Source organism: Convolutriloba macropyga, chromosome 7 (genome assembly GCF_964194025.1).
Source record: "Convolutriloba macropyga chromosome 7, txConMacr16.3, whole genome shotgun sequence".
Classification (NCBI taxonomy): Eukaryota; Metazoa; Xenacoelomorpha; order Acoela; family Convolutidae; genus Convolutriloba; species Convolutriloba macropyga.
Genome location: NC_134474.1, coordinates 10774879 through 10790278, shown reverse-complemented (window position 1 = coordinate 10790278; position 15400 = coordinate 10774879). Strand labels below are relative to the sequence as shown.

At 32.9% G+C, this 15400-nt stretch overlaps 1 protein-coding gene across 1 annotated transcript in view; it reads right to left on the bottom strand.

The window, feature by feature from the left end:
- LOC142342936 (uncharacterized) overlaps positions 1 to 15400 on the bottom strand; it is a 114266-nt gene that overhangs the window by 59416 nt on the left and 39450 nt on the right. The window contains exon 8 of the mRNA XM_075394616.1: positions 10400 to 10524. Within this exon, the coding sequence (XP_075250731.1) occupies positions 10400 to 10524 (125 nt within the window). The remainder of the gene's footprint in view (positions 1 to 10399; positions 10525 to 15400) is intronic.

The window sequence follows — 15400 nt, the reverse complement described above, 5'->3', positions numbered from 1 at the left end:
ATCGGCAGTTATAGTATTTTTTTATATTCTGACGTTTGTGTTCATTTATAAAAGTAATATGTTTTTTCTTAGGACAAACAATCTCTGGTTTGAATGAGTTGTTGCATTCATGTTTGTCATATCTAATTTTTGAATCAAACCAATATGTACATCTATCACAGTAATAGAATTTGTGATTCATTCTATTTGGTCGATCTAACAAGGTTTCTATGTTTTTAATTAGAGCACAGTGTTCTATTTGTCCATTACTCCAAACTAGTATTCTTACATCTTTTCTATCTTTATTAAAGTCATCCACTGGTTTAAACAATTCTACTTTACCCCCACCACAAGGTGTGTATAACCAAATATTAATATTATATAATTTCTGTATTCTTAATATATATCCGAAGTCATCTTCATGTTTTTGTCTTGGCTCAATAAGTTCATCTACATATTTACTTTCTCGAGTTGTATGGTGCGTGGCAGGATATAGCCAAGCAGTAATAGTTAGTTGCAAGCAATTGTATTTATAACTTCGTATATTCAATATCGATTTAGAGTTTTTGAGATCAGCTGGTAAATCTATATGGGTACCTATAGATGCTTTAGTTGGTTCAATGTTCAACTGAATACTTCTTATTCCAAGAAACTCGAAATCATAACCATAACCTTCATATATTTCCTTTTCGAAGTTTAGCCATTGAGTGAAGTCTCCATTTTCATAAATTGCGTTATTATTAATATAGTCAGTATTGAAGAATATTTTTGTAATTTTAACTTCTACTTTGTTTCTCTTCTTATAATCACACTCGACTGTAATCTTATATTTAAAACTCTTAACTTTTCTATACTGGTAACAGTTTTTAATTCCTTCTAATGAGTTATTAATGGCTTCATCTATATCTTCAATGTAATTTCCAGCTTTATCAGTAATATAAAATTCTTTCATGTTCTGGCTAGAATTTATATCAAAGTATTCAGTTTTTTCTAAATACTTGCGATTATGACTATATGAATGAGTAGTTAGAGCTATTTTATTCCTAAATTCTTCATGACATTCTTTACATTCATACTTAATTCTGGTGTAGATGTTGTCTACGGTTTTAGGTTTAGTTTTAGTTTTAGCTTCAGTTCTAATAATATCCTTAGTATTATCTTTGGGTTTGAAAACATAGTCATCTTCATCCGAATTATACACCCTCTCCAAGATTTCATCGGAGAAGCCGCTTTGCGGATCTTCCACTTCATCCTCATACTCTTTTCTGGCCATATTTAAGTGTTCATCACTTAAATTATGTTTGGCAAATTGTTTCCTTGTTTCAAAGGCCAAATCACAAATATAACAAAAGTTTACGTTTTCTACTTTAGACATCTTTATTTTCATAGACAAAAATTTCATTTTTGAAAACATACAAATTGAAAATGTCTACATCAGTAAAATGTAGTGATTGTAAATATAAATCATGGAGAAAATGTTGTGATAAATGTTTAGATAGTTTATTTGGATGTTATATCTGTAAAGGTTACTTTAAGAATAGAGATTATATTAATCATATGAATATACATTATAATGATCCTAGTCTATATATAACTTGTATTATGTGTAAAGAAAATCAACACATCAGTGGATTTAGATTTAAAAATTTTAAGTGTAGATTATGTATTTATTTACATAGATATAGATATACACTCACCAAAGATAGATTCAAGGAATATGCTGAAAGATTTAACATAAAAGTTTAGAGTTACGCCGGTTTTGTGTACAAGTTATCCGTGAAGCGGTTGGGGGACCAAGATTGCAGGTCCTTACACCAATCCCCGCAGAGGCGTCACCAATTTTCGCAAGTTACATTGAAAAAAAAACACTTATCACTGTGTTTCCACCGATCTCAGTGTTTTTGACTGTATACCCATCACAGTGTGTCCCATATACAGTCTCACAGCAGGGATCATCCTTTTTAAAAACTGTGAATTTGGTTTTTTTTGTTTTTTTTTATCTCACTTAGTTTCATAGTTTTTTTTTCATCAGAATCCTGAAAGGCGGCATCGCCTATCGGGGGACGTTCACTGGAGTCAGTGAGGAAGGAACCCCAAACCTTCCGTTTGCAAAAGCAACTTAACTAGACTCGATGATTTAACCACTACACCAAGTGAGACAGGAAGTTTTAGTTTTAGATTGGTTAAATATTGATTAGGGGAATATATGAAAATTTTAATTATTTTAATATTTTCATTTTTTTGTTCAAGTTTTCTTTTTTATTCAAGTACATTTTCGCAAGTTGGTTTTACGTGCTTGTTAGTTTTATACTAGTACTGGGATACGTCCACCGGAGTCGGTGGGGATAGAACCCGAACTATCCGTCTGATAATGGTTAATTACCAGCTTAACTCTGTACTAGTGGTTTGCACTAAGTGAGACAAGAAAGGATAGTTTTTAATTGTATAAGAAGTGAATATAGAGTGAATATACAGTAGTAGATAAAACAGGGAAACCAGCAAGCAGTAAAATTTGTTCCATTCGACGTGCGCGATTAGCGTTAGGAGAAAAGGAACAAATTTTGCTGGTGGCTGGTTTCCCTGTTTTATCTACTACTGTTAGTTTCAGGCTGACCCGGAAAAGATGACGCAAAAACAACTACTAATCCTTTTTCCCCGGAAGTTGGATGTATTTAGATAATCAAGCAATAAACAAACTTGAAATAAGTGGGTGTGGCCCATATGTTGGGAAAAGGAGACAAGAAATTTTTAACCCGTTTTTTTCCTGATGAAAATTTTTATGTATAGAATATAAACGATTAGAATATAAATTTTGTGTCTAGTTGATATTTAGGCACAGCTAGATTGAAGATCTTGATTTTGGAGCTTTGAAATTAAATTTTTTTTTGAAAAAACTGGGCTATCAATTTAGACCACGAAATAACAGAAGTTTTCAAGTGCCACCATTCAATATATACATTTTGTCAAATAGACCTTAGTAATCGGAGGCATGTGGCGCTGACAGTTGAAAAAATTTATTTTTAGATTGATTTTTTGATTACCCGGACTTTAGTCTTAGAGGTTTTCAGCGCCGAACCAGCACATTTCAAAACTAAAAACGTAGTTCAGTTCTGAAACAATCAATCTTCAGAATATTTTAAATTTTTTCATATGCAGTATTTCTTCATTATGATTATAATGAGGTCATAGAGCTCGTCCAGGCTACACGTATCTTGTATAGTCACAAAATTACTAACACCCCAAAAATAAGTCTGGGCAGAACAAAGTAATACTTTTGTAGCTTACAACTAGTAATTACTATAGTAATATAAACACTATTTATACTTAAGCTAGTTTCTAGGCAATTAGCACAAAGCCTCTTTAGCTCAGTGGTTACGACTTGCTACGCAAGTTAGTGTTACAAGTTCCAACGCGGAAGTTCGCATCGCATATAAAGCAAACCGTGTTGCTGGGATTTAAGCTGAACATATTATTTTTCATGAAGTAAATTTTACTAAAAAATCAGACTAGCCAGTTACATTGTGACATAATCAGAGTACTGGTCATTCTAAAAAACAGAATGTCTTTAGACTGATTCAGCGCTGATTTGCTCTGCCACCAACCTCCGGGTAGTTGCTGTTCTTTGATATTTTTCTGGCACCAGAGATGGTAAGACCTCGCATGAAAATTTTATTAGTATTCCAGTGGTCTGCAATTTTGTCTCAATCACCGTTCAAAGGAATTATTTTTATATTTCAAAAACTCTAGTATTATTCATTCAGCGCCATAAGTTGAATAAAATGTCAAATTACAGAGGGTGCAATAAATAATTGATTAAACAAAGAAGAGTATACACGTAACAAAAGTCCATGTTTTAGGCTAATAAATGAAATTTTTAAATATAAAACTTCACTGATATTTGGAACGTTTCTTTGGTCAAATCACAAAATAGTATCAAACCAAGAATTAGCTGCGAATTCTTGTATGAAGAAATGTTTCAATCGTATTTATCATACTTATTTAATAATAGTTTGGACTTAGCTATATGCACATTAAGCTGTTTTCATTTTGATTTAGTCATTTTTTATTTATAATGTTTTGATTTTTTTCATAATAAAATGTACTGAAGTCATACAAGGTCGTATTATGTCAAGAGAAACATACAAGAGACGGTTTTTGTTGTGTTCATACTAAGTGATTTATGATATGCGTTGTCTATGTAATCCATAAAACGTCAATTTTTGTACAGTTTGGAAGATTTTTGAAAAAAATAGTTGCGAAACTTTAAAAAAAATTCAAATTAGCCTTTTTGATACTCCTTGACAGGCAAATTCTGCAATCATTTATAGCAAGATTTTTTTTGAAAAAAATTTTTGATAACATATTTTAAAAATTGTTGTAGAAAGCATTCAATTTCTGGGCTCTTAATAAAAAAAAAGTTAAGAAAAAAAAAGATAGTATTATGTGGCCAATTTAAGAAAAGGCAAATTTCAATACAAGAAAGCAAAATGTGTCCCACTTTTCACATTAATATGCCAAAGTTGACGACAAAATTTCGTTTCGCAAAATGTCAAAAAAAGTTACTAATATCTTTGAAAAAGCTTACTTTTTATCATGAGCATTAACTAAGAAGCGTTACCCATTTCCTCGACTTTGAGCGTAAAATTAGAGTAAGACTTCCGTGCCTGAAAATCATTTGTAATCATTAGAGATCCAGTTCAAAGACCTATATGTGTAAAGACAAATTGTCATTTATACTCCCAATCCGCGTAATGATTAGACAGAAATTTGAATATCTAATGTATAGTATTTTTGTCACAAACTTCATACCTTTCTTGATTAAAACTGCATATGAATAACTACAACATTACAATTCATTATAAGAATAAATAAAACACTACATTAAAGTTTTTCATTTCGAAGAAGCATTAGTCCCTTGAAGAGGTTAACATTCAACAACAGTGTTTTTAACGAAAAACAAGATATTTTAATGAATCAAATGTAACCAAGTTTAATTTTGTTTCCACCGTTTTAACATCGTTTTAAAATCTGATTTCAAATAGAAAAAAACTTAGAAAATTGTTTCCTTTCACATTTAACAAACTAAAAAGCATTTTACTCCTTTTTTCTAAATCATTTTTTGCTATCGTAATATTTGTGTTCTTGCTTCATGATGCTCTTGTTTGTTTTTTTTCCGCAAAAACGGCATGGGCTTTCATTTGGTTATATTTTACAAATGTTTTTAGTCATATCACATGAAATCATTTCTCCATTAATGATTCTGTTAAAGTTTTGACAACGGTATGCTAAGTATAGCTCCTAAAAAATTGTTCTGCGTGCAAAATTTTAGGAAGTCATTTTTTTTCCAATGGCCGCGAGGAAGTGCGTTGCTAGCAAAAGTTTTGGGCTATTTGGGGGCGTTTGTATTTCATAGATTTTCTACAGAATTTCAAAAATAAATTAGAGAAAATAATTTGCTCTGTGATGTAATTTTTAAATTGGATGAACAATCTCCTAAATCAATTTTTCGGCATAATAATTTGTCCACATTTATGAGGCACTATTCTTCGAATTTCAAGTCTATTTTGTACATGCCTTTTTGCCACAGTAAGCGAGTAAATTTTAAAGAAGTGGCCCACTATGAAATAAATGACTGTGTTAAATTTTTCTATTTTATTACAATTTTTCAAACAAATTTTTCATACTTTGATATTCATGATGATTTTTTTGATGTTCGTCTTGCCCGTAACAGCTAACTATTAATCTCAAATTGTTTGCAAAGAATTATCAAAAAAACATTAAAGCTGGAGTTAAAATCAAACATAAAAAATTGCATATTTGCTCACTTTTTTGTGATGTTCATCCTTTGTGAAATACTAATTCACTTCGCATTATTTTTTAAACCCACTAGCTCCAGTTTTCTAAAAGAAAACAATTTTTCAAACAAATTTTTCATACTTTGATATTCATGATGATTTTTTTGATGTTAGTCTTGCCCCTAACAGCTAACTATTAATCTCAAATTGTTTGCTAAGATTTCTCAAAAAAAGCATTAAAGCTGGAGTTAAAGTCAAACATTAAAAAATTGCATTTTTGCTCACTTTTTTGTGATGTTCATCCTTTGTGAATTACTAATTCAAATAGCATTATTTTTTAAACCCATTAGCTCCAGTTTTCTAAAAGAAAACAATACATTTGTAATGCTTTTGTTCTTGAATGTTGAAGCTCTTTTTTGTTTTTTTTTTGTATAAAAAAGGCGTGGGGTTTTATTTAGTTATGTTTTAAAAAAAATTAGTTTGAAATATTTTGATAAACCAAATGAAACAAAAATTAATTGAGTGGCGTATTTGTACCAAACACTTAAACATAAAACTTTTAAAACTTGCTAGAAATCAAAGATAATCAATTGTTTATCGTTTATCATTTAAGGTGAAATCCAATCCCGCATTGGCGATGCTAATGATGTAATGACAACGGTATAATAAATAGAACTTCAAGGAGATCATTCTACCTACAATTTTTCAGGGAATATTTTTTTTCTAATGACACTGATGAAGTGCGTCGCTATGAATACTATGAATAGTTTTCAACTATATGGGGTATTTGTGTTCATTGCATTTCTTACTGAGTATTAAAAAGAAATTTGGAACACTAACGTGCTCGGTGATCTAAATTGCAACTTTATAAAATCAATTCAACACATTTTTTAAAAGTGTTTGACTTTTTTGCATATGGCATAATAACACTGTAGGCACGCAAAATTCGTGTAGATGTCCGAGTTGACTATATTTAATGTCATGACTATAATTAATGTTTTTGTTGGTCACGAAATTCTCTTCATAATATTGATATTCTTGCTAATCTTTTTAATTATCATATTTTCTTTAATATTTAACCAACAATCTCGGTATGTTTGCTATGACTTCCATAAACCAATTCGAGAGCTAGATAGAGTTATTATTCACGATCAAAAATGACTTTGCATGATAGCTCGGCTCCTTTTATGGTGCTCATACTTATCGAGGAAGAATATTAACCCGAAATGCATTGTTCTCATAAACCCGCTAGCTTCAACGTTTTAATAGAATAGATGGTAAGATTTCCGTGAAATCTAGCTTCACATCAAGTTTTTTTTTGAAATTTGCATTTGTTACAAATGAATAAAATGGAATCGGGCTTTAAAATTGTAACGCGATGAAATTCCCTTCAGCAATAATATATTTTGTAGAAAAAGCAAGGCTTGTCATCTGTATAGACTAATTGAATTTGCTGATGGCCTTAAGAAAATTTGAAATATTTGAAAAGGAACATAACCGCTGAAAACAGGCTCCATAGCTTAAACCTTGTTTGAAATTCTTCACTCCATAAAATGTCAAAATATCTTGATCTTAGAAAACTATCACATTCCTATATTCACATTCCTATATCCTTGATACTCTTTCCAAAAGTATTAACGCTTTTTCAAGCATATATATATATATATATATATATATATATATATATATATATACCTGCTTTGGATTGTCAAATTTCAAATCGTTTGCAATATTATTAACTACAAAATTGTCGGGAATGTTGTTAATTTTTTTTGCCATTTTTCTTGAGTTTTTTTGGTTTATCACGGTTTTACTTTGAAGGATCCTTGAAGTTTTCTGCTATTACGCAGAAGTGCCCATTTGAACAAAGCTTATCATGATTTGAATCATGCAGTTTTTTTTACAAATTTTATTTGATATTGATGTTTGTTATTCATTGCCCTACCCGGGTTGCTCATCATACACAATTCTTAGTAGTCATACTAGGTCATTTATGATTCCTAGTATTCATACGAGGTCATGATTTGTATGGTTTCTTAGTAGTCATACAAGGATCATATATGATTTCCTAGAAATCATACAGGGATCATACAAAAAAATTCTACGCCTAAAAACTGTATATCTTTCACTTTCTTTTGATGTTGAAAAAAATTTCCAGAAATCATACAAGGTCATATATGACGCATAAAACATTGATTGGTTCTACAAATTCCCGTATAATGTAGTCAGAGGACATAATAAATAATTATATCGCATTTGCATTCCACATTTGATTCTTTGTGTGGGCGAAAAAAACAATTTTCCATCTTAAATATATTCAGAAAACGAATTTGAGGTTATCTGCAAAAATTGTTGCAAATATTTTTTTATAAATGAGCATTTATAGGTATAAACTGGCTTCAGAGAATATCAGAAATTTATTTATGTATTTGGACTTTCTGTTTAATTGCGTGCCCAACTTTGCATATGATATTGTACGTTTGGGTCTATTGGCGGATCACAAAGTGATGCTGGGGAATCACATAAGTGAGTCCTTGCCGAATGAAATTTTTAAATGACATAAATGGTTTAAAAATTTATGAAAAATAGATGTATGATTCTTGGTATTCATACTAGGATCATATATGATTTCTTTGTAGTCATACAATGTCCATATATGATTTCATAGTAGTCATAAATGATTTAGTAGTCATACAAGGATCGTACAAGGAAATACATTACGATTTGTATGATACCATATATGATCCTTCTATGACTACTAAGAAGTGGTGACCCGGGTAGTGATAGGCGGTTTCAATTCTTGAAAGATGATTCAAAACTTGCTAGATTCTTGCTAAAACTTGCTAAATGCAAGCAATTAATTCCACCCAAAACATTAAAAGGCCATTCATAGCTCTGGATAGTAATTTAAACTACCGATTGTGATGTTGAGACAGCTTTCGTAGCACATAGATGTCCTGGTGGAAATGGAAGAATTTTGCGCTATCCTGCAATAATCTTACAAGATTTTGAATTTTTTGAGCCATAGGGTGGAAACTGTTGAACTTTTGTTCTTGCTTTTTTTCCCTGGCAAATTTGAAGCGTGAAGCTACTTTGAATATTCAAAATTTCACACTTTTGATGCAGAGGGGATTGTTTTTGACGATATTAGCGGGAGAAATGAAATTATTTTTCAGTTTGATTTCCATTTGACTCGTTAGCACCGGATGATTACTGCCAACTAGTATAACAATGGCGAAACCATGTGTCTCGGGATTAGGTTTTCTTTTCCGCCACGGGGGGGGGGGGGGGGTGGCTAAGAGTGGCACAAAGAGGCAGTAGAATCAACTACACAGTGGCGTAAAATATGCAAAAACCTAACGATCGTTGATATAAAAATTATTACTCCTGGAATTTAACAACGCGGCTGCGTCCCGGAGTAGTTTGATAAATTCTGATGGTGATAACAACTGCTTTGACCATTTATTTAACTGAACACTTTTTTTCATTGTTCACGCTTTTTTCAGTTTGTCAACGCGGATGTTGAAACTATCTGTGCACGTGCAGAGAACCGAGCGAGCCTTCTTGCTTAACGTTAATTTTAGATTTTTCTGGTAGCTGCCATCATTTTTGGCCTTGAATTTGAAAATTATTTTTTAAAATAAATTTTATTTAAAAAGATACGCGGCGCTGAAATCTGAGGAAATGAAGCCAGCAGTCGATCAGTTTTGATCTCTCCATCCGATGGCTTTGTTGCTATTTCATAATTGATTAAGTCACCATAGATATCAATTGTATAATTTGAGATTATTGGTGTGCGGAAATTGTAGAACATGGAATGTTTTTAAACTAGTAGTAGAGTAGTCTCCAAATTGGCCAGGAGTTATGTTCAGTTTCTTTTCATATAAACAAAAAACTCACTGATTAATTTTTTAACATTAGAAGTTCAAAAGGAAAAATTTTAATGTGGGTGGAAAGTATCGTAGATTGCAAGATCAAAGAATTTAAACCTCGCATTAGTACGATAATATCGGCTACAGTTGAATTATTAACGGGTTTCGTCTCAATGTAGCACCCACATTTTAGATGTGATGTGACATCAGTTATCAATACATTTTTTAATTCATGTACAAAAATTCCTTTATGTAGGTAATTTCGCCTCTTCCTTTCGCGTAGAAAATAAAATAATAAACATTTCAATGAATTTTTAATAATGCTTTTCAGGCACCCCCCCCCCCCCCCCCCCCTCCCCTCACCCACCTGCAAAAAAGAAATAAAGCTCCCTCAAAAGTCATCCAAGTTCGAGTATTGATTAGACAAACATACAAGGAGGTTTATAATATCAGTCAAGTTATATCAAGATTATGAATTGCGCCAAATCAGTGTTTCTATCTCTGTTTCTTTTTTGGAGCAGCCTTTAATTTTTTAATACATTTAAGAATGAAACTTTTTTAAATACGAAAATTGAAATGCCAACAAAAAACGTGGGAACAATAGCGGACTCTTTTATAGGACTCTTATAGGTTCCTTTAATAGGCTTGAGTCATTCACGACAATCTCATTAAAAGAAGTCAAACTTCCCCTCAAAACAAGATTTTAGTCTACATTCGAGAGCGAGGTCTCTTAATAAACTAATTTGAACCTACTTGTAGATGAATGTGTCTTGTTTTAGGTCACCGGTTAACTTTCCTGTGTACTCGACAGATATACTGGATCCCACCCCTGACTCGATCTGGAATTCCAGCAATGAAGTCTCTGTTCGGGCGACAACCTACAACAATAATCGCGATTTTAGTTGTCTCGACCACCCACCACCGCAGAAGGGAGGAAACTATACGCTCAACTGTATTTCTAACAAGACGGCTGGCGCGAGTCTGTTCATAACACAAAATGTTATAACATACCTCTCAAGGTTGCAAAAACAACACTTCAAACCCGGATTGAGCCTTCTTTGAAACCATAAAAAAGACCATAAATGGTTCTTGGAAACCATACGTAAGACCATAAATGGTTCCATCCAGGAAGCGCCAGAAAGACCATTATGGGTATCCGAAAGCAACTTATATGCATTGGAGAAAATTAAGTGTACTATATCATCCAAAAAATGTTCCCTGTCTTTTTTTGGCAGACGAAAACAAAAACTTTTTACAACATTCTAATAAAAGTGTATTACAATTTGAAACACATAGACACAGAGAAAGCAGACAAAACCGACACACACAGAGCACATCTTACACAAAAACACCAGCAAAAAATTTCTATTGTTTACTTTTTTGCAATTATTCATTACTAATGGTTCATCAGTGTTAATTTAGATCTTGTCGCTTTCTCTAAAAAGAAAATACTCGTTGATTTTTTGAGGGAAACAACAGTAAATTTAATTTTGACACTGATATTTGAATTAAAACAGTTTGAAAAAATGTTCTCTCAACCTAGCCTTCTTTCACTTTCTATTTACATTACACGTATACCACAGAAAATACACATGCACACACATACTTGCGCCCACACAAGCACAGGCAAACACAGAAATACAAATAAAGATAAAAAACAATTTCTATTGTTTTTCGGGAATCCCATCTTTAGACATGGTTCATGATTGTTCGTCTAATTTATTATTAAAATTTTCCGGACGACTGATCGATGACTTTTTGAGTCAATTGTATCGTCAGTGGTAAAATTGACATCAAAATTTAAAATCAACTCTTTGAATGTTTTAGAAAAGTCATCTCATATTTGATGGTTAATGAGCATAATTGGACAACTGGTTTTTCCAAATTCTCGAAAACAGAGAAAAACACAGAGCCACACTCAATTGAAAAACACATAATTGCAGCCATACTTTGCAGGAAATGTTAAAAACTTTTCAAGGTTTCTGATTTTTTTTGGCCACTATTTGTGTCTAACTTTTCGAGGAAGATTTTTTCTCAGAATTGCTCTCATGTTCATTGTGTCATTTAAACATATAATTACAGTTCAATTCCGCACAAAAATACGTAGACCCAAACAGGCACACAAACAGACACACAAGCAAAAACACACACAAACAAAAAGATAAAAACCTCACCGCCAAAAAAGGTCTTTGAGCTCTTGAATTGTTTATTTTCATCAGATTTTAAGCTGTTCTTTTTGAGGCAAACTTATCAGTAATCATGAAAATGACACTAAAGTTTGAAAAAAACTTTTTGAAAAAATTCGATAGTCTAGTCAATTTTGATGTTTTATGAGCATAAGTGACCAAATAAATTTTGAAGTCTTGCAGTTGTGTTTGTTAACAACTAGATTTAAAAAGCAAATATTTGTTTCTGAAAATACTTCAAACCTATTTTGTAATAATTTTTCTGACTCTGTTTGGCTTCCGCCTCCAAATGTCTAACACGTAAAAGAATGTTAAAAGCTATTCTTAAGGGCTGTCATATCACAATTAATGTTAAAGATTGGATATCAATTAAACTTATTCTTCAGCCTTTTAACTATTTTAGTTGAAAGTAGTTTAAAAAGACAGGACCTTAAAAAAGTTTCTTGAAACAAAAACACTTTTTTCTTCTTCCCCAAGAAAAGTCCATTTTACCTTCGAGGAGTTTGACAACTGAAAATTTGCAGAGGCGGACAAAGAATGGAAAACAGCCGTTCGATGAGAAACTTCAAATTACAGAGAAGTAAAAAAAAAATTTTTTAAAGTTTTGCCTTACATTCGTATTATTTTTTAACTTGGCGATCCAAAAACTATCTAGCTGTGCAATTGTCCAAAACTTCTTTTTTTTATGGAGGAGATTAGCTTGAATGGTCTCCTCGGACAGTATAACAAAAACAAATTATAAACGGTAAGACATCACTTCCATCATTTATTTTCAGTGTTTTTTTTGTTGATTTGATGTTCACTCCATGAAAATAGGTTCTGTTTGTCTTCAGAATTAGAAAAACTCTGAATATGTTCTTTTTTATGAAATCAGATGAATTGCTTGCAAAAACGCTACAATTTAGAAAAAAATTGTCTGGTTCTATTTCTATCTACCCTGAATCGAGTTAATTTCTATTCAAAGTTGAAGTTTGCTATTTTGAGAATCTTTGGTGAACTAATTTCATTCAATGGGTACTAAAATGAAGCGAATTGTTGCTTCAAACTTGTTCATATCAAAAACTTATCAGTGCATATAAACCATAATTTTGAGCGATTAACTCGATCTTTCCACCATCAGTGATGACTATAAACCAACTCCATGATCCTCCCTGTAGATATAAATGACACGTTCTCAGGTTAGGAAAACATTGTGTTAAGTGCAAAACACTGAACTAAATCTTGCCATATACGGCAACGGGAACAACTTATACATATTTAAGGTGTAAATTTACCAATATCAGATTATCTATATCTAAACGTTCTGTAAATTTTCATACTGATAGCTAATATAATTACTTGTGGGTTTTTGTACTTTGACGCCATTTTATTAAAATAATAAAACTCTTGTAATTCGTGCTCGAGACCCTAACAAAGGTGTCAAGACGACCGACCGACCGACAATTTTTGGATCTGCAGAATCTTGAATCCTTTTCTGCGTGGATTGTGTCTTTTGTGGCGAAATGTTGCGCAGAGAAGAAAGAGGAAAAATTCAACGTCGACGGTACAATTTTGGACCTACAGGTAACAAATTTCTTTCTTAGTTTGTGCAAACAAACGCATTTCTGAAATTGAGTTGCTTTATGAGCCCTACGAAACTATTAGAAACTCCTTATAATGAGATTTGCCTAATACTTGAAGACTATATTTCTCCCAGAGAGAGATTTATATCGGCGGATAGGGCTAAATTTCTGTCTGATGTCTGAGGCATTGGAGAATCTGGCGCCGAATTTCTAGCGGGCCTGAGAGAAGAAGCACGCTATTGTGACTTGCAAATACTAAAAACAGTGACCAATCCCGAGGACGAAATGGTAAAAGTAAAATTTACTTCAGGTTTGAGACCTTGAGGCAAATTAATTTAGGACTATCAGATGGCATCAAAGCTAAATCAACGATGGCTCTTTCTCAAATGACAGAAAGCCTACAGTTCACAAGTCAATTAATGGCTTCTGCGACTTCTTCACAAGGTAATAAACCAATTATAGCGAAGGAAGAAGTGGGATACAACTTCAAAATGACTTTCAGAAAACCGAGTGAGAGGTTCGCTCGTAGTAATGCAATGGTCACTTGGGTAATTGATGTTGAGGTAAGCCACGCAGTAGCAAGCCGTTTCCGGCTTTGAACAAGAAATTTAACACCTGTGAAAATATGGGGGCCTTTTGCGAAAATGTGCAAATTTAAAACAGGTAAGTCAGGTAAGTCCTACCAGCACAACAACTTTTGCGTGGAAGAGGGCAGGTTTTCTGGTCAAACATCTTCTAAACGGAAATGGGAATATACTATACACAAGAATATGTGTTTAAAAAGTCAACGAAATTGGAGTACACTACAATCAAAGATCAGAAGCTAAAAATGCAATTGATACCGGTGCTGATATTACTATGATATCATCTTTCATCTGGACTCAGCTTGGTAAACCCAAGTTAGATTGGCAAATTAGAGGTCTTGTGGCCTGTGAAGATTTTCAACTGACTCTTCTGTGATCACTAACATGTGATGTTGAGTGGAACGGAATATGCAACAACAACTTGCAGTTGTGCAATACGATAAAAAATTTGGACTTCATGGGAGAGACATATTAGCCCAAGACGGCATCAACACAGCGTGTGATGACAAACTACTTGCAATCAAAGGCTACAAAGCGCAGGTAAAACTCATACCGGGATCACAGCTGATGTTCTGCAAGGCTAGAAAGATACCTCTACCTCTACAAGACAGTGTAAAGGAAATACTTGAGACGGTGGTCCGACAGGCATCCTGGAGCCAGGGCCACCAGGGTGTACCAAATGCATTCCCAGTAGTTTGCCAGCGGAAGAAAAATGGAGCTCTTCGGCTATGCGTGGACCTGAAAGGTCACATTAATGGCAATGTTATGGACAAGGGTTATCGAGTCCCAGATACGGAGACCAAATTTCATAATCTCCATCGGGACTCTTAATCTGGCAAGTTGACTTTTCATACGCATATCATTTCGAATTGGACGAGGATGCAAAAGAAATATGTACAATCAACACATTACGAACAAACGAACACATCGCAACTCATTACGAGAAACGAAAGCTTGCGGTCGAAAGTCGACTACGTGATAAGCATGTCACCATCAACGAAAAAAGTCCAATTTCAAACCAGCCTCAAGCTTTATGTTCCTTGATTTCTCTGTTTCAAAGGAAGGAATAGGATCTACACCTAAACATGTTGCAAAAATCAAAAACATAAAACCACAATCATATATGAAACAACTAGTTAGAAAAACAAAGATAACTCCACCCACAAAGATAAAAAATTGTCTTGTTCTATTTCTATCTACACTTATTCAAAGTTGAAGTGTGCTATTTTGAGAGATCTTTGGTGAACTAAATTTATTCAATGGGTACTAAAATGAAGCGAATTGTTGCTTCAAACTTGTTCATATCAATGGGTTTTTGGGTTTTCATCAATCATATTTTGGGTTTTTGTACATTGACGCCATTTTATTAAAATAAAAAAACTCTTGTAACTCGTGCTCGAGACCTTAACAATGGTGTCCAAT